The sequence below is a fragment of the Ictidomys tridecemlineatus genome, chromosome 5 (assembly GCF_052094955.1).
Source record: "Ictidomys tridecemlineatus isolate mIctTri1 chromosome 5, mIctTri1.hap1, whole genome shotgun sequence".
Lineage (NCBI taxonomy): Eukaryota > Metazoa > Chordata > Mammalia > Rodentia > Sciuridae > Ictidomys > Ictidomys tridecemlineatus.
The window spans coordinates 99087777-99106659 of NC_135481.1; the positions used below are offsets into that span (position 1 = coordinate 99087777).

The following is an 18883-nucleotide window of genomic DNA, read 5'->3' on the forward strand; positions in this document are numbered from 1 at the left end:
ATCCCTTACACAAGGCCCCACCTCCCAAAGATTCCTCCCTCTCAGAATAACACCCTGTGGACCAAAACCTAACCCGTGAACCTTGGGAAGACATTCAACATCCAGTCTATAGCATTCAGGAATCTGCATTTCCCCCAGAAGGCTGTTATTCTTACTAAATACCAGTAGGGGGGAGGCTGTGGACTTTAGCAAAGTTCTTAGCTCGAGCTCAGAGAGTTACTTCTCGGTGGGATGGGGGAGGAGGTGGGTGCATTGTGCCTCCAAAGTCCAGGAGCCCAGCACAACAATCAGCTGTATTTTCACCGTTTTCTGAACCGACTGGCTCTCCCCGGCCAGGACTCCCACTTCTATGTCGTGGTCCCACAACCCTAGGGAGAAGCATCCATCCTGCCATGTCCGCGGGACATGGGCATCCAAAGTTCAGTCCAGGGAGACTGACTAGTCACGTCCCTGGGCGTCCCACTCCCCCCGGGGCAGGAACCAGGGGAAACAGGATGACTTTTCACCCTTTCATTTCCTCTACTAGATGTCCCCCTTTAAGGAGCGGACGCGCCAGGAGGGAATTGGTGATCACCTCTGCCAATATGTGGAAGCTGAGGCCTAGAGAGGAAGTGATCTATTGAATGTCCCTGAGCAAAACAAGCGCTGACCCCGGGTCTCCCAGACCAGTGCTCTCGCAGCCCCACGCTGAGGTCCCCGACGTGGTACCCACTTTAGGAAATTCCCGACCGCAGGAATTCCTTTGGCGCCAGGAATCGTCCTAGAGTTTGCGCTCTGTTCGGTCCATTGTAAACTTCCTCCGCAACACCGCACGGTCTTCGCTGCGCCCTAAAAGAAAGGTGAGAAGGGAGCGAACGCCCACCGCGTGGTTGAGAGAACTAGGAGCAGAGGGACGTCTGCGGGAGGGGAGGACCCGGCGGGAATGCGCTGGCCCTTTAAGGGGGGGACGGAGCGCATGCGCGGCGCGGCCGGAGTCGAGCCGGGTGGGCGGCGGGAGGGCAGGGGACCCGGCGGGCAGCAGCCGGGCCGCAGCCGGGCCTTGGCGCGGCGGGGTTGGCAGCGGCGACCCCGGCCTTGCCGAATCGCCATCTGCCCGTGGGCTCGGGGTCCGCAGGCTGCTCCCCGGGGGCCAGCGCCGCCGGCGCCCGCCCGGGCTTTGTCACTCGCCTCCAGCTACATCCGCCGGCCGCTGCTGCGCGAGCCCGAGGCTGGCCCTCCCCGCCCCGCGGTCCTTCTTCCATCCCGCAGCCGGGCAGCGGGAGCCCGAGCCGACAGCCACGGAGCATCCTTCGCCCGCCCCGGCCGCGCCACGTCCATGCTGCAGCCGGCCTGGGGCAGCGACCCCGCGGCCGGAGCCCGCCGCTCGGTGACCGCAGACTGGCCCCTGTGCGCCGCCCGAGCCGGTCCCTCTGAGCTCCGGGCCCTGGCGCGGGAACCGCGCCCCGCGATGGCTTGGCTGGCGCCGCGCCGCGCCAGGTGCCCGCCGTCCGCCCGCTGAGACGCGCCCGGCCGGGGACCGGCTGGGGACCGGCTGGGGACCGGCGGGGCCTCGAGCTCCGGGTCTTCGACACCCACCCGCGCGCGCCTTGCCCCCTCTGCGGGCTCGGCTCCCGCAGGCGAGGAGGCGGGGGCGCAGACAAAGCCCACTTTGTGCGGGGAGTTGGCCGCGGGCGTGGAATGTGCGCGTCGCCGCGCGCCCCCTCCCCGCGCCCCGCCAGCTGCAAGTCTCGGCTCCCGGACTTGTCGCGTCCGAGAAATCGCTGCCCCGCGTCGCCCTCCCGCCCGGGGGTCCCCACTCGGAGCTCACCAGGCTCCCAGTGGCCGCGGTCCCTCCACCCCCAGGGGCGCGCACAGGTGTGAGCGAGCGGGGCTTTGTAGAGGAATTTTTGTTCACTTCCAAACTGGAACCCGGACGCCCGGGCGGCGTGGGCACTGTGCCTTTGACCCTCCCTTTCCGCGGCCGCAGATCCGAGTTGTCTGGCCTCAGTTTCCCTCGACTGCCCCACCCCCGGCTGCCCGTCATTGTTCTCGCTGCCCAATAAGGGTGCTTTGTGAAGGCTGCGGGATTGGGGTGTAGTCTCTTTATCCCGGTTTTCAAACAAAACAAGGCCCTTAAGGCTGACCCAGGACAACCCACCCCTGGGCCCCCACTTCAGGTTGATGCACTGATTTTTTTTTTCTTACTGAGTAGTATTTCATTGTACAAGAGCCACGCCCTGGTTTCTTAAAGGCGCCCTACCCTCTGTTTGGCCATGTGTTATTTCTGCAGCTAGTGTGTGGGAGGCCTCTGGTGAACCACCTATTTTTCCCGCCTCCTGATACCCCCTCCCACCCGCACCGAGGATTTAGGAATGCCAGGAGGGAAGAAGGTGATTGGGGGTGGCAGCAGCGGTGCTGCCCCAACTGCTGCCGCCACTGTCGCCGTCCCCACTGGGGTCAGGCGTTTGGAGACCAGCGAAGGGGCCTCTGCCCAGAGAGATGATGAGCCAGAAGAGGAAGGGGAAGAGGACCTGCGAGATGGAGGCGTCCCTTTCTTCGTCAACCGGGGTGGGCTGCCTGTGGACGAAGCCACCTGGGAAAGGATGTGGAAGCATGTAGCCAAGATCCACCCTGATGGAGAGAAAGTGGCGCAGCGGATCCGTGGAGCAACGGACCTGCCCAAGGTGAGGCATGGGGCATGGGATGGGGGTGGAAGGGATGCGCACAGGATGAGCTAGGGCAGTGACCTGGGGCTGAGAGCAAAGCCACACTCTTCCTCTGATGGCTAGGGCAGCAACCACAGGTGTGGTAAGAGTTAAAAACTAGACAGGTCATACTTGTCCAGAACTTTCTCTCCGTTGCTTTTGGGATCATTCTAGGAGGGAGGTTGTCCTTCATCACTTTTGGGGCAGGATTTAGATAACTAACAAGCAAACTAATGTGGCTTGACATCTGTTTGGCTAATGACACTTGCTAAGCCAGAGAACTTGGAGCAGACAGATAATAAATGACTAAGGAAATACAGGACTTCATATGCTGAGGAACTATTTTCAGGTGTTACCTCACTGAATTCTCCAACAGCCTTGCCAAGTAAGTGCACTTTGGGTCCCCATTTTACAGATAAGGAAGATCAAAGCACAAGTAGCAAATCAAGTCAAGCCAGTAAGTGTCAGAGTGGGGACTGAGCGCCAGGGCTTTGGAATCCAGTGTCTCTGCTCTGTTGAGCACTAGGTTCAGGGAAATTAAAAATAAAGGAGGAAAAAATATGGAGAAGAGTAAAGTTAAGTAAATTTTGTGTTGGCTGGAACTCCTCTATAGCTGCAATACTTCACTTGTTTTGCCAAGGAAGGCAGAGGCAGTATCTCATTCATCTTTGTCCTCCCAAGGTCTCCTGTGTGCCTGGCACAGAACAGGCACTGATGTGTGTCTGCTGAATGAAAGGGTATTTGAGACTTTCTGCCCTGTACAGTGCTATATGGAAATTCATGCCTGATATATTTTTTAAACATTATCAGTAAGTCAAAGGAAGCAGTGTTCCCAGTACAGAACCCTTTGGGCAGAGTTCAACCCACCCCTGGGCCCCCACAATGCCTAATCCTGCCTTCTCAGGTGAGAAGGGTGGGGGCTAGGGAGAATGGGATTAGAGGGGCTCATGCATGGGGAAAAGTGGCCTGTTTTGTTTTTACCAAGTTATTGGTAGAGCCATTTAAAAATGCCTGGGAAGGGGTTGGGGTTGTAGCTCAGTGACTGAGGGCTTGCCTTGCATGCGTGAGGCACTAGGTTTGATCCTCAGCACCACAAAAAATAATAATAATAATAAATAAATACATGCCTGGGAAAACAAGTCAGAGATTGAGGGCTGAGCTATTGTCTAATGTTTCCAGGAGAGAAAAACTAGGTTGATTTTGAATGGCTGCATCATGATCCTCTGTACTGACTTATAATTTATTTAGTTAATGTGTGGTTGGACATTGTTTCCAGGATTTTATTCTTAAAATGAACACTGTGTTGAACATTCTAAAACAAATATGGGATCCATCTATGATTTTTTTTTTTTTGCCTTTGGGATAAATTTGAGCACTTTGCTACCATAAGTGAGGCCCTGGGTTTGATCCCCAGTACCACAAACACACACACACACACACACACACACACACATACACACACACACACATACACACACACACACACACACACATACACACACACACACACACACACACAGAGTCAAAGGGTATATACATTGGTTTGGATCACCTGCCTGTCTCTATGACCTCAAGAAGGTCCCTTTGACCTATTTAAGCCACAGTTTTCTCATCTGTAAAATGGGGTTGATTGTGGGGAAAAGTGAATGAGTCACCAGGTGTTCAAGCATTTGACAAACTGGAAAATACCAAACCAATACTGGTTGTGGGTGCTCATTACCTGTTCTCCCTTTCTTCACGAGGAGGGGAGTAGATGTCACTCAGAGCATCTGTGCCAGTGAAACCAGAGTGGCACACTTGTCCCACATGAGCAGGATGGTGCCGAGCAGGCAGCTCTCCTCGCCGTTCTCCTGTGTCTAAATAGGGAGGCAGGAGAGTGTGAAGGGCTTCCTGTAGGGCTGTCACCACTTCTAGGGACTAAAAAAACACCCGTGAGCTCACTGGGAACTGCTCAGGGATAGCATTTTGTCATCTTCAATTCTGATGTGCAGGAAAGGGATGGGTGAGGGAAAGAAGCTACCCGGGAGGAAGGAGTTGAGGTGGCCAGGACTGTGATGGGGTGGGAGGAATTTTATTAAAGATTTGGAAAAATTGGAAAGTTCTCCTCCTTGAGCGGTGGGAAAGGTGTCTCAGAGAAGTCGCCTGTGTCTGCAGGAAGTTCCTCCCCTACCTTGGCCCCGAGTCCAAGTGGGTGTCATACCGCGAGCCTCGGAGAGCACTGTCCCCAGAGCACACCTTCCCTAGCAGCTGTGATGTTGGAGCTGGCATGGGGCATTTCTACAAAGTCTCTGTGGTGGGTCCAGGAAGTGTTGTCACCACTGCACTGTGTTTTAAAAGCCCACCTGAGCCAAAAGTGAAAATGGGGAGATTCTCCCAGAACAAAACACAGGTTTGGCATCCCTTCAGAAAAAGAGACAAATGAGAAACAGAGGCTGCAGTCCCACCTGGCAGCAGGGGCTGGGGAGGGGTTCCCCTCCCCCAGCTTGCCACAGCCCCCTCCCCCTGCCATTGTTTCCAGGATTTTATTCTTAAAATGAACACTATGTTGAACATTCTAAAACAAATATGGGATCCATCTCTGATTTTTTTTTTTTCTGTTACCTGCCCAGCCCAGACAGGCAGCTGTGTCTGGGCCCCTGCCAGGTAGTGTGATTAAAGGAGCGCCTCTGGAGTGAGCCACCATGTTCAAATCTCGTTCTCCTGCATGTACTTACGGGAGGAAGGTGTGCAACCCCCTTGCACTCGGTTTCCTCAGTTGTGAAATGGGCTTGATGGGCAAGGCCCACTTCAGAGGATGTTGGTGGAAAAGACGGAGGGCCTCATTAGGGGAGCATCCGGCAGGTGCTCCAAAATGCACAGAGCGGGCATGCAGCACCCCAGACACACACACACACACACACACACACACACACACACACACACACACAAGGGCTTTGGAGAAAGAGCTTCTGCCAGGATGGTGTCAGTAGGGCCAAGAGCAGCAGTATCTAGAAGGATCCCAAAGCCAGCAATGGTTGATGCTCCTTGATGACAATCTCCCATCGCCATTTCAAGCTGTCACCACCTTTACAAGCTTGTTGGCCGGCCGCTTATGACACCCAGCTGCTGAAGGTCTAATCGTGACTCTGGCCATTGAGCACCTGCAGAGTGAGAATCTGGACATCTCAAGCCATGCCCGGATAGGAGTGCTGGTGGACAGGCACTGAGCCTTCGCTACATGCCAGGCCCTGTTCTAAGGTGTCCGTAGGCAGCAACTCATTTGCACTGCAGATGGGTTCTCTGAGGGTTCCTGTCTTAAAACGGGGCTTTGAGACACAGAAGTTGAGGAGCATCACTGAAGTCACGGAGCTGGGCTTCAGTGGCATGTCTAGTTCTGGAGTGGGCTCTGTCATCTCCTGCCACCTGCGCTCCCCTCCTTCCCGAGGCCGCCTCATTGTGCTGGGCTGAGGGGCTGCACCAGTGCTAGTGTCCTGTGGGACTCAGGCCTTCAGGGACTCCTGGGACCAGGGGCACCCTTGCCTGGGGTCATGGAGGAGGAGCTGCCAGGGAGATCTGGGTAACAGATCTCACCAGCCCGCCCTGTGCCCTTGACCCCACCCCTCAACAGGGAGGAAGTTTTGCTGCCTCCTGTTTCGGAGGTAGAGGTTGAAGGTCAAATCCAGGAGACCAGTCCCCAAGTGGCCTGCTCACCTGGAGGTGCAGAGTTCTAACCAGCGAGCGGACGGGTCTGTGTTTGTCGTGGACACTGAGGAAGAAGGTGGAGCGCACTGGGGCAGCATGAGTCACGGAGCTGGCCAGACGCTTCCTTCCTCCTTGGCCGGGGTGATGGGGACTCTGAGGCCCTGTTGGGAAGCCCAGTCTCTTGGACTCTCTTCCTTCTTACAAAGCTGCTAGTCCCTGGGCTCTTTCTCTAGATGGCATGCTCGTGTGGGCGCTGCCTGGCCTTGGCCCCAGCCTGGTTCTGCATGGTTCTTGGGCTGCAGCTCCCCCATGGGAGGTGCACTTACCGGATCCCCCCTTAACTCCTTGCCTCACGGGGGGGGGGGGTGCCACCTGAGGTCGGGTGCCACCTGGGGTTGGGTGCCTGAATGGATGTGCAGTGCTGTTGACGGGAAAGGGCTCAGTGATTCCTGGAATACCACTTCCTTCCCCGCTCTGCCCCCATATTCTTGACCCAGAGGAGGCCATGGGCACAGGGTGGTCAGGCAGGGAGAGGGGGAGCCCTCACCCCTGGACTTTTATCCTACTAATGACTGTAAGTGGTGGCACCAGTCTGAGGAGGAGAGTAACGTGCCAAGGGAAATAGCTTTCTCCAGGCTGGGTTGTCAGCTGCGTGGGCGTGTGTGGTTGCCAGGGACAGGACTGCCGGGGCAGGAGGGAGAGGACCCGGCAGGGGGAGGGGACGTTTGTGCAAGACTCTCTGGACCAGGGGCCCTTCCCCTCCTGCATCTGTGCCCTGTGGAGGGAGGAGGCATCTGGTAGACACTGTCCTATGTCCCCTGCCATCAGCAGGCTCCATATGTGAGTGTGCGGTGATAAGTAGAATGTCCCTTCCTCCCTGTCAGAAATGATAAGAAGAATGTCCCTTCCTCCCCAGCCACCAAAACCACAGCATTTAAAAGGCTGTGCCATGTGGGCTCCATATCTCCTCCTCTGGGAAGCCTGCCAAGGAGAGGGCGGAAAGAGCTGGGTCCTGCCCTCCCCCCACAGGGCTCCCCTCTATGCATGCCCCCCATATACCTCCCACTTACCCCCCACAGACCCCCACAGACCCCCCCACTGCAGCCCCAGCCCCGTGGGGCAAGAGCTCGGTGTAACCTCAGAGGACCAGGTGGTGGCCTGGGGGAAGAGATGGGGCAAGGGTGGGACCTCCCTGTGCGGGGCCTAAGGCCATCTCACAGCCCCCTGTGCTGGTAGCCAAAGGGAAGCCCAGAGGGGTGGCTTTGCCCCTGGAGGTCTGGCTCTACCCAAAGAATCTGTTGTGAGTCCTCAGAGGACCCTCACTGATGCACTCCTGGTCCCCTGACCTCTCTGACGGTGGCAGCCAAATGCCAGGACTCAGGCTCCCGGGGCTGAAGCGGGGTCCAGGCCTGCACGTGGCCTCCTTCCTGGAGGCTGCCTGGCTGAGGGAAGACCAGGGTCTGCTTCTGCTGCCTGACTCCCAGCGTCCCAGCATCTCATCCCCGTCCCGCCTGGCCGGGCTGATGCTGGGGAGTCAGAACCGTCTGGCTTCTTGGTGGGAGCTGGTGGGAAAGGAGACCCCAAGGGCCCTGGGCCTTTGTCAGACCCTTCCAAGCAGCCAGCTTCTGGTGAGTAGAGCCACAAGAAGACATGTCCTAAAATAAGTCCTCTTACCCTGCTGCCACTGAGGTGTCCCCAACAATCCAGGCTGGCACTTTGGAAACCCTGCTAAATGTGCCTGTGCTACCGGGGTGGGTGATGTCCACTGTAAGATATCTTCATCTCTCCCGAGACATCCCCCTGGGCGGAAGGACTCTGGGAAAGCCAGTTATAGGTTTTTGTTTGGTTTGTTTGTTTTTTGATACTAGGGATGGGACCCAGGGGAGCTTTTCAACTAAGCCACATCCCCAGCCCTTTTTATTTTTTGAGACAGAGTCTCACTAAGATGCTGAGGGCTTTGCTAAGTTGCTGAGGCTGACCTTGAACTTGGAGTCCTGCCTCAGCCACCCACATTGCTGGGATTTCAGGCGTACATTAGGACGCCCAGCACCATTTTTTTGTTACTCTAATGAAATACCTGTGGCAAGATACTTATGAGAAAAAAAAAAAAAAAACAGTCTTTTTAGCTCACAAAGTTCAAGATTGGTGACCCCAATGCCATTAGTTCAGCCTCTGGTGAGGGCCCAATGGCGGTGCATGGCATCACGGTTAGAGAGCAGGTGAGAGAAGGATGGTCACGTTGCGGAAGCCAGAGAAAGGGCGAGGGGCCGGGCATGCTCCTTTTATGACAACCCTGAGATCCGCTTCAGGGTCCACAAGAAGAAAATTGCCTTCTTTCCTTCTGAGGGCAGGCCTCTGGTGACATAATGACCTCCCACTAGGACCCACCTCTTGACATCCCCACACTGAGGATCAAGTCTCCCACACCTCTGGGGGACAAACCACACTCACTAGCACAGAGTGAACCCCACACCCGATGAGCTTAACTCCAATACTGACATTCTCCCTCAGCCTTGAAGGGAACGAATATGAGAAAATCAGAACAGTTGCTGAATCAACCTATGTTTTGCTAAAATTATTAAAGAAGCATAAAATTGGAAAGTCCATGCAAGCTCTGTACAGAAATGCTGTCAAGGCAGGAAGGGAGGAAGGTTTGCCAAGCAAGGAGGCTGCCTCTCCCCGGGGTCTGACTTCTCGGGGGGCGAATGCTGGTGTCTGCAGGGCCGGAAGCTCACGGTGGGCCTGCCCTTGTGACCAGAGCTCTTTCTGTATCTCCAGATCCCCGTACCGAGTGTGCCTACTTTCCAGCCCTCCACTCCCGTCCCCGAGCGCCTGGAAGCCGTGCAGCGCTACATCAGGGAGCTGCAGTATCCTCTCTGGTCTGGGTCCCCATGACCACCGTCTCGTTACTCCACCAGAAGCCAAGTGGGCTTGCCTGAGAGGAGGCTAGAGAGGGTCCACAGAGCCACCTCGTCCCCATCTTCCAGGCTCCATTCCTCCGGGCATCTCTGTGCTACCTGGAGCTGGGGGGACTTCGTCTGAAGACCTGCTCCAGCCCCTCCCTCACCAGCTTTCCTGCTGTCTGTGTGTGACAGGGAGAGAGAGGGAAGTGGCCCTCGAGACCAGCTGCAGGAAGTGGGTGGTCCCTGTCATCCATCCAGCCCTAGAGGAAACAGCAAGAAGGTTCCCTGGGGGTACTGGAGAAAGGGTTTTAAAAGTGTGGGGAACGGGGAGGAAAAGGGACTTTAAGCTCCAGGAGGTCACTTACACATCCTGGAATTTTCTCCTGGTTCTTCAAGTTGTCTTCCCTGGCAAGAGGCCCTTTATTGCCCTGCCTGTAAAGAGGTGGGTGCCTGAGTCCTGTTGGAGGGCCCCTTAACACCTTCCCCCTGCCCCAGAGCAGTGTCCTGGGTCCTCTCCCTCAGCCCTCCCGACTGCCGAGGAGGGGGAACTAGACATGGGTCCCGAATAGAGAAAGGCCCGCTGAGGACTGCAGTCAGGCCCCGTCCCTCTGCTCTCCAGTGGGAATATTGAGGTGCGGAGGGAGAGGCTGGCTTGGGAGCACCTAGCAGCTGGAGGCTGAGCTGGACCCCACCCTCCAGCCTCCTCTGTCTGCAAAATTCAGTGCTTCAGGAAGCCGTTCCCAGCTGTGGCTTCTGGCCACCAGCTGTCTGCTCAAAGTCCCCGTCTGAGAAAGGGAGGCCAGGAAAGAATGAGTGAAAGCTGAAGAGGATGGGGGGGGGGGGCGAGGAAAGAGAAGGGGCTGTGAGGGGGAAGGAGAGGCACCCACCCACCCTGTGCCCTTCTCTCCCCTGCAGGAGAATCAGGTCTGAGCACCCTCCAAGGTGCTTTGAGGAGGCCCCTTGCTGTGTCCTTACCCAGCCTACACTCCTGGGGGATGGGCAGGGGAAAGGGACACCTTTTCAGATGAACCCAGCCGGTCCTTAACCAGCTCCCACAGGTACAATCACACAGGGACACAGTTCTTTGAAATTAAGAAGAGCAGACCTCTGACAGGGTAAGAATGGGACACCCAGCCCCCTGCCCCAGGCTCACCGTGCCCCCTGCCCGGGCTGAATCCCTAGGAGCCCCTGTGGTTTGCCTTTGGATGGAAGTTTAGATATTCTTGGGGGAAAGCCAGCCATTGGGCTGGTACCTGGGGTACCTGGGTCCTGAGGGTGTCATGATGTCAACGTTCACCTGAGATGAACAGCCAGGGCTATCTTAGTGAAAAGGAGCCCACCCCCACGAGTCCATGCTGAGCACGGAACATGACAGGCAGCAGCCCCCACCTGCCTTGATGATAGAGGGTGGTCCCAGGTCCATGGGCCACCTGGGCTTTTTCCAGTGGAGCAAGAGACAGCCCTTCTCCTTGTCTCCCACAGCGGCCCCTGCTCTCTGCCCACCTGCCTCGCAGGCCCCTGGGCATCCACCCATCGTGTCCTTCTGGACTCTTTTCTGGCCATGTAACTGAAGGTCCAGTATCAGTGTCTGAGCGTTAGGGACCCCTCTAGAAGGAAGGTGGCATCTCTCACTCCTCGACACCTGGCACTCGCTCTGGGCTCTAGAGAACTTCTGCCAGGGAAGCCCCAAGGGAAGAGTGGGGAAGAGGATGGTGGCTGAGGCTGGGGACATGGCCCAGAGATGCCCATAGGCTTAAAATTCTTCAATCCAGGAGTTTATAATTTTTAAAACCCAGATAAATTTTGCATCTTGCTCTACACATCATTTATGTTTGCTTTCTTATGGAAAAAAAAAAAAAGATTAAAGAAAGCTTTAAATGCTTTATTTACTGAATGACCGGCTCTTGAGGCCCCAGGGGGAACATCCACCTCCCTAAGCCCCTGGCTTTGTTCTCTGGCTGCTGCCCACTGGGGGCCCCTCCAGCCCCTGTAGATAGAGGAATCCAGGCACTCTTGTGGAAGGCCAGTGGCCAGGCCGAATCCTGGGCCCCAGGACAGACTCTCTTAAAATGGCCTGAGTTCCAAGTTCAGGAGCAGGCCGCGGGGTGGGGGTGGGGGGCACCAGGCAGCCATCTGCCTGAGACCCCACGTCTGGGCTTTGGGGAGCAGTTGCATCCATTAGCCGGCTCTTCAAAGGCACCTGGGTTAAGTCAGGAATGCCCACTGTGCTCCGGCAGGGAAGAGGTCAGTGCCAAGGTCCCCACCTCCTCCCACCACTGTCATTGCAGAGGCCCCAGCACAGTGGCCGTCACTATGTCATTGCAGAGGCCCCAGCACAGCGGCCGTCAAGGTCCTGTCCTCCGTGCTGCTCCCCTCCCCCAGAGGTCTTTAAAGGACAAGTGGGAGAGAAAATGAAAAGAAGGAAGGAACTGAGGGAGAGGGCCTCTTTCCACCCCGTCGTCATCTGCAGCGGGGGGGGGGGGGGGGGCTGAGGGCAGCTTGAGGGGTGGGGTCTGTCCTTCTAGCCTTCTGGTAACCCAGCCCCCTCCTTCTGACATCCCCCTCACGGGAAGGGCCAGAGGCCTTGTCCTCCGCTGTCTCCCTTTCCCACAGGCTGATGGACCTGGCCAAGGAAATGACCAAAGAGGCCCTGCCAATCAAATGCCTGGAAGCCGTGATCCTGGGAATGTATCCTTCCCCTGCCCTGGGAGGCCTGCGAGGGGACCCGCCTGTCCCGGCCTCAGCTTCCTGTTCCAGAAGTGGGGAGAGGGAAGGAGGCCCAGGGCTCTCCCAGCTCCCCTGTGCAGCCAGGAACTTGACCCTCGGTGAGGAGCCTCCCCGAGCTGGAGGAGCCTCGGGACTCAGCCCCCTGTGCCTCAGTTGCTTCCTCTTCAGGTTTGCTGGCAGCTCTTTTTTGAGTTCATGGACCCAGTGATCTCTCTCTGAATTCTGAATAGGGCACAGTGTCTCCTATGGGCTGCTGTACCACTGCCAGGCAAGGTGGTGCATGTCTGTAATCCAATTATTCAGGAGGCTGAGGCAGGAGGATTGCAAGTTTAAGGCCAGCCTAGGCAACTTAGTGAGACCCTGTCTCAAAAACAGGAAGAGTTGGGAGCATATCTCAATGGTAGAGCACCCCTGGGTTCAATCCCCAGTACCATAAAATAACTGGAAGAAGCAGACAAGCTCCCAGGAGCAGCTGCCCTCCCCCAGGGCCCCCAGTCAGAGCAAGGGGAGGTGAGGCAGGTGTTTGTGGTCAGTTATTTTCCTAATTGGTCAGCACCTCAGCGCCATGATTTTTTTTTTTTTTGGTACTTTTATGGGGGATTGAACCCAGAGATGCTAAACCATTGAGTCATGTCCCCAGCCTATTTTTATTTTTTGTTTTAAGACAAGTTCTTACTCAGTTGGTTAGAGCCTCACTATGTTGCTGCTGAGGCTGGTTTGAACTTGCAATCCTCCTGCCTCAGCCTCCAGAGCCACACCTGGCTCCTACCTTTCTTTTTTTTTTTAATGAGTCATTTTATTAGAAAATATATTAAAACTTGTACAAATATAGAATGATATAATGAATTCCCATGTATCCATTTCTCAGCTTTACCATTTCAGAGACAATTGTGTTTCGTCTCTTCCCACCCCTCCCATATTCCCTACCAGCTTTTCTTTCCTGGCTTCGATTGACTCCAGTGAGGCTCTACCACCAAGATACACCTCCAGCTCTTTTTACTTTTTATTTTGAGACAGTGTCTCACTAAGTTGCTTAGGGCCTTGCTAAGTTGCTGAGACTGGCCATGAACTTGAGTCTCAGACTCCAAGCCACTGGAATTATAGGTGTGCACCACCACGTGCTGGGTCCCTGCCAGCCTTGAATCATTTTGCCTATGGATGATCCCTGGGGCAGATAGCCCACCAGCTCAGTGCTGCAGAGAGTGCAGATTGGAGGTAGCCGGAAGGGTCAGGGAAGGACACCTAATGAACAGGAAGTGCATCTGCAGGACTAGGTCTCAGGAGAAGTCAAAAGTGAGAAGGATGCTCCCTCAGGGCTGTAACCGAGGTGACACTCTCCCATGGACATACCTGCCTCAAGTTTACACAAAAAGGCTGTGGTGCCCCCTGCCCCATCCCCGCAGAGGTCCTAAGAGCTAGCTCCACTGTGGCAGTCATTTGTGATAGGAAGGATAGACCCATTTCCAGGAGCCCAGCCAGCATCACCTTGTCTAGGGCTCTTTGTGACTTTAATCATGAGACCACTCAGGAAAGTCAGGCTGCTGCCAGCACCTCCTTGAAGACCCCTCGTCCCCTCTCCTTCAGAAGCCATGCACTAAAGCAGAGGCTCCATCCCTGCAGAGCAACCCGGATGCTGGGCCAGCCAAGATCATGTGGTCCCAAGGCCTTTCAAAGGTCATTTGGTGGCTTGTGGGCACAAGGAAAATGGGAACAGTATCTAGTCTGGTGAAGGGCCCCTCCCCGTGTCCCCACAGCTCCTCAGTGCAGTGGGCTCTGCACTGTTAGCTCCTGGGTCTCCTTCCCATGCACTTTGCCGAGCAGGGCTGTGCCTTTCTCATATACTCTAAGTCCCTGGTCACTGGCAAGGCATTGGGCTCAGTCAGCACTGGTAGACTGAGTAGTGCTAGAGGAAGCACGGTGTAGTATCTGACGCCACAGGCTTAATCCTGGCTCTGCTACGTACTACGTGACCCCCAAGCAAGTTCCCTAACATCTCGGAGTCCTGGAGTCCTCTCTTGCAAATGGGGGTAGTGGTAGTGCCTGTGGCACAGTCTCTAGGATGAGTGAACGAGTCGTTCATCTAGGGCACTGAGTGCAGCCTCTGTAGGTGGCATCTGCCCCCCACTGGCTCACTCATCCGTTTCTACCCATGTATTCAAGAAGAGTGTTCCTGAGTAACTGTGATTGGCTGGACTCGGGGACAGGCCCTAGAGAAAGAGCAAAGAGCATGGCAGCCAAGGTCCCTGTCCCCGGGAAGTTTCCTCTCTGGTGGAGGAGACAGAAACAGTAAGCAAACCAAGAAATAAGTGGAAAATGGATGGTGGTGGGTGCCATGGAGGAAAATCGGGGAGTTGACTTGCTTGAGGCCTGCAGAGGAGCTGGCCAGGCGGGCAGGGCAGGAGACCCTGCAGGAGCAGGGTGAGGGGCTGAGGAGAGAGGCCCAGGTGCCTGGAGGGGGTGAGCAAGTGGGACCAGTGGGCTGAGAGGCTTCAGTGTGCCTCCGACCCACTGTGGCCACAAGTTGATTCTATTTGAGAGTCGAGGGACAGTGTCTGTGTAGGGGGAGGGGGCGAGGGTGAGAAAAGGAGAGGCCAGCAGAATGTTCTGCATCTGTGAAGAGACGTATGTGTGAAAGAAAATGGAGAGAAGGTGTCTGGGGGGACCAGCAACTGCGAAGTGCGTGTGATCGACAGGAGTGGGGTGGGGAGCCGGGGGCACCCTACAGCTTTGGAAAGATCTGCAGTTTGGAGTAGGGGACCCCTGTTAGCTGTTATTCTGGGAGCTCTGATTGACATGGCAGCCTCAGTGTTCCCATGGAGGTCAGTTCAGGAGGCCCCCGGTACACCAGCTTGAGGCTAGAGGACAGGGGTTTGGAGATGAACAAGCTGTGGTGTCTGCCTTCAGAAGCTGGTGGCCTAGGGGTCCCTGAGCCACATGCAGGTGGGTGGCGGCTGCCCCAGCCCTGCCCCTCGTGCTGGTCCCACTCTGCTGGCCCTTTCCTTAGCGGGTGGTGACTGGCCAGTTACCTCACCAACAGCATGCCCGCCCTGGAACGCTTCCCCATCAGCTTCAAGACCTACTTCTCAGGGAACTACTTCCGCCACATCGTGCTGGGGGTGAACTTCGGGGGCCGCTACGGGGCCCTGGGCATGAGCAGGCGGGAGGACCTGATGTACAAGCCGCCGGCCTTCCGCACGCTCAGCGAGCTCGTGCTGGACTACGAGGCCGCCTACGGCCGCTGCTGGCACGTGCTCAAGAAGGTGAAGCTGGGCCAGTGCGTGTCCCACGACCCGCACAGCGTGGAGCAGATCGAGTGGAAGCACTCGGTCCTGGACGTGGAGAAGCTGGGCCGCGATGACTTCCGCAAGGAGCTGGAGCGCCACGCCCGCGACATGAGGCTCAAGGTCAGCCTCTGCCCGCGGGAGGCCAGGCTCTCCCACGGCGGCTTCCCTCCCTGCTGTCACCCCGATGCCCCACTCCAGCAGAGGTGGTGGGAGGATGAGGGAGGGGATGGTGTGTCCTGGCTGCGGAATTGCAGTGGTCTTATTGCCCAGGTTGTCCCCTGGGAGGGCAGGCCAAGGACAGCTCAGGAAAGCGGAAGCAGGGATTGAGTTGGCATGGTGGTGGGTCTTTGACCCAAGAAGGGCAGAGGCACGGATTCCAGACCAGCTAGGGGGAAATCCTGACCTAAATGAGGGGAGTGGTGTGGGGGACACAAGAGCCTCCCCTCTCTGTGTGTCCCCACACTTGAGCCTCAGCACCCAGCATTCACCAAACACTAGAGGAGAGTCGAAGACAGGAAATCCGGCCCCAGGGAAGACGATAAGGTGGTGATTTCTTCCCCCTCTTTGCCACCTACCAGGGGATGTCTGGGGACTTTGGGGGTCTGTTAACCCAGAAGAACTGGGCTTGAGCTACTGAGGAGTTGGTCCCTTTCTGCAGATAGAATTTGGGGCTCTTTCTGGGTCCAGCTGGACTAGAGGGACTTCCCCTGGGGCCTGATAGGGTCCCCTCCTGGGCTCAGCCACTCTGGTTGCTCAACCCCAGCCGCACTGTGACTGCGCCCCTCCAGATGACCTGGAGCCTCCAGCTCGGCTACCAGCCTAGGCACTGGCTCATGGCCCGTCCTTGTGTCAGCCCTGGGGTCAGCAGCCATGGAGCTGCCTTGACAAGATGGGAAGCCCAGAGTCTTGTGGACAGGCGGGTGGCCGTGAGAGGCAGATCCGACTGGAGCTCAGCCTGCTGAGAGAGGGTCTGAGCTTGTCACAGGCAGCTGTGAGAGTCCAAGCAGGGGACTCTCAGCCAGCCCCTAGCCTAAGACCCTGTGGACTGACAGTGCCTTCCCCCAAGGCAGAGGTGGGCTGCAGGGACCCTGCACTAGAGAGGGGCTGCTGTCTTCTGCCCTAGGTGGGCACCCTGTTCTGGGTCCGCCTGCACCCTTGTTTTTGCTGCAGGGAATATTATTGTGTCTCCAAGGCTGCAGGTTGGACCTAGAGGTGAAACTAACAGTTACTTGGTCATTAGTCCTGAGACTCCCCACTCATTCAGCACGAAGGCCTCTCTGGTATTTTTCCCTCTCCGGCTCCCCACAGTAGAGAGAACTCAAGTCAAGTGGAGTGTGTTGCCTAAGGAATGATTCATCTCATTTATTTATTGTGGGACTGGGAACTGAACCCAGGGACACTCTACCACTGAGCTGTATTCCCAACCCCTTTTCTTTTTTATTTTGAGACAGCGTCTCCCTAAGTAGTCAAGGCTGGTCTAGAACCATAATCCTCCTGCCTCAGCCACTTGAGTTGCATGTGCCACCATGCCCTGATTTTTTTTTCTTAATCAGACAGAGTTACTCATCTGACTTGTGGCTTGTTCAAGGTAACTAGTGCCACTCTTGGCTTTGATAGGCTCCCAGGCAAAGCTCAAACACAGGCCACCTCTCCATTTGGCACATGGGCCTGGTGTGAGTCAAGGGGCCTCTTCTAGAAGACTTTTTATAATGATGTGACAGCCCAGCAGCTTCCCTTGCTCCCGTGCCACCTTCGGGATGCAGGGACTGGGCAGCTGGGCAGGGTAGAGGGTTGCCTGGGGCTTCCCGGGCCCTGCTGGGGCAGCTTCCAGGACTTGTGCCCTTCTCTCCGTGGGGCAGGTCGGCTCTCGGGCAGCCCTGAAGGATGCTTTTGTTTCTCCCTCCCTACCTAGATTGGCAAAGGGACCGGCCCACCCTCTCCCACCAAGGACCGGAAGAAGGATGTGTCCTCCCCGCAGCGGGCCCAGTCCAGCCCACACCGCAGGAACAGCCGCAGCGAGAGACGGTGAGGGATGACATTGCCTGGGGACGGGGCCAACACAGCCTTCCCCTTTCCTCTTCTCCTCTGGGTCCCTCTCCTTCACATCCTTCTGTCTTCTGTGTCCCACCCATGGGAAGTGACCTGGGATGGGTGTGTTTAGGTGTTGGCATCTCCCACAGCAGCGTGGTGCCATTTCCCCAAAGCAAACACCCCTCCGAAGGCCCCTGGCCGCCCTGTGCTGGACCAATGTGGTCCAGACAGAAAGGTCTACGGCAGGCAGCAGAATGGGGGGGTGTGAGGGTGGGTGGCCACGGGGCTCCTGCCAGGCAAAGAGTGCCCCTGTCGTCTCCTGCAGCTCTGTGTAACCAGGGTAAGTAGCTTTGAACACAGCTGTGCCCCCAAGACTCCCAAAAGTCTGTGGGTTCTGTCTGTGTCTAGATGGCAAAAAAAAAAAAAAAAATGCCATTAAGATACCAAGTCTCCCGCTCTGATTCCCTCCCCTAACATTCTGGCTCTTGCTTTAAATATAATTGTCATATAGGAGCCACCCCTCTGGCATGAGTTAAGGGATACCAAGCAGATCTTTGGCACCAAAATGTCCATCACCGTTGACTTTGACCTAGGAAGCTTTTGTAAAGAACAGATTCCCCTGGGGAGATTTATGCTCTGAGGTATTACCCACCAGCTGCTAACCTCCAGATTAGCTAACCTCCAGCAGAGAACAAGCGCCCTGTGAGATGGGAATCCCGTTCGGGAGGCTCTGGCTGGCCAAGGTTCCAGAAACACGTCTCCACTGTGTCCTCCCATTCCAGGGCCCCTAGGAGAATGGAGGAGAGAAGCCAGCAGGGCAGCTCCCTCCTCCTCCAGCTCCCGATTACCACTCACGGCCCGCTGCTCTGCTCTGCCTCCCTGCAGGCCCTCGGGTGACAAGAAGCCTTCAGAGCCCAAAGCCATGCCAGACCTCAATGGGTACCAGATCCGAGTCTGAGGCACAAGCAGCACCCCAGCCCCTGCTTCTGGAGACCATGATCCACCTGCTGGAACTGGCCTTGCTCCAGGGAAGGGGTTGTGGGGGCAGGCTGCAGGCTGCAGGCTGCAGGAAGGGTGCCTTGTGGCTCCGCCCCACTCTGCTGCCCCTGCCACTGAGCCAAGTCCCTAACTTTGGGCCAAGAAGACAGTATTTTATTTGGAGTCTTTGGCTCTACGACTGATGTTTAAGGTATTTAGGGGAAAAAGACAATGGCAAATGGATATGCTGGTGGCTGGAAGGGCAGCGCTCAGGGGCCTGAGAGCCGCGGGGCTGGGGGAGGATGGCTTGCTGCTTCCCCAGTGACTCTACTCCCAGTGGCTCTCTGGGATTTGGGTGCATCCTGTAGATGGGAAGTTTCTCAGCCCCACCAGCCTGTGTGGGTTGAGAGGATGAGGTGTTCTGCAGTTGGGACCGTCCTGACCCAGGGAAAGGGAAGCAGGGTAGACGCATCCTGAGAAAGGTCTGTGCAGCCCATAAATCAGGAGCTGGGCGCAGACCGCATCTGCTAAGAGCAGGAGCTGGTGGCCCAGAAGAGCCCTTGGCCCTTGTGGCCCCATAGGCAGCACCATGTGG

The 18883-nt window shown here is 56.4% G+C and overlaps 1 protein-coding gene across 2 annotated transcripts; it reads left to right on the top strand.

Annotated features, from left to right (window-relative positions):
- The first annotated feature begins 986 nt into the window (after positions 1-986).
- On the top strand, positions 987-18471 carry Vash1 (vasohibin 1). 2 transcript variants are annotated; one of them, XM_040275486.2, is made up of 8 exons: positions 987-2663; positions 9144-9232; positions 10327-10383; positions 11557-11652; positions 11882-11956; positions 15018-15399; positions 17192-17304; positions 18196-18471. In XM_040275486.2, the coding sequence occupies exons 1-8, from the start codon at positions 2352-2354 to the stop codon at positions 18266-18268; spliced, it is 1197 nt and encodes a 398-aa protein (XP_040131420.1). In that variant the 5' UTR covers positions 987-2351; the 3' UTR covers positions 18269-18471. The 2 variants fall into 2 exon arrangements, with proteins under 2 accessions (XP_040131420.1, XP_005321322.1); XM_005321265.4 differs by lacking the exon at positions 11557-11652 and having other exon boundaries at positions 989-2663.
- The last annotated feature ends 412 nt before the right edge of the window (positions 18472-18883 follow it).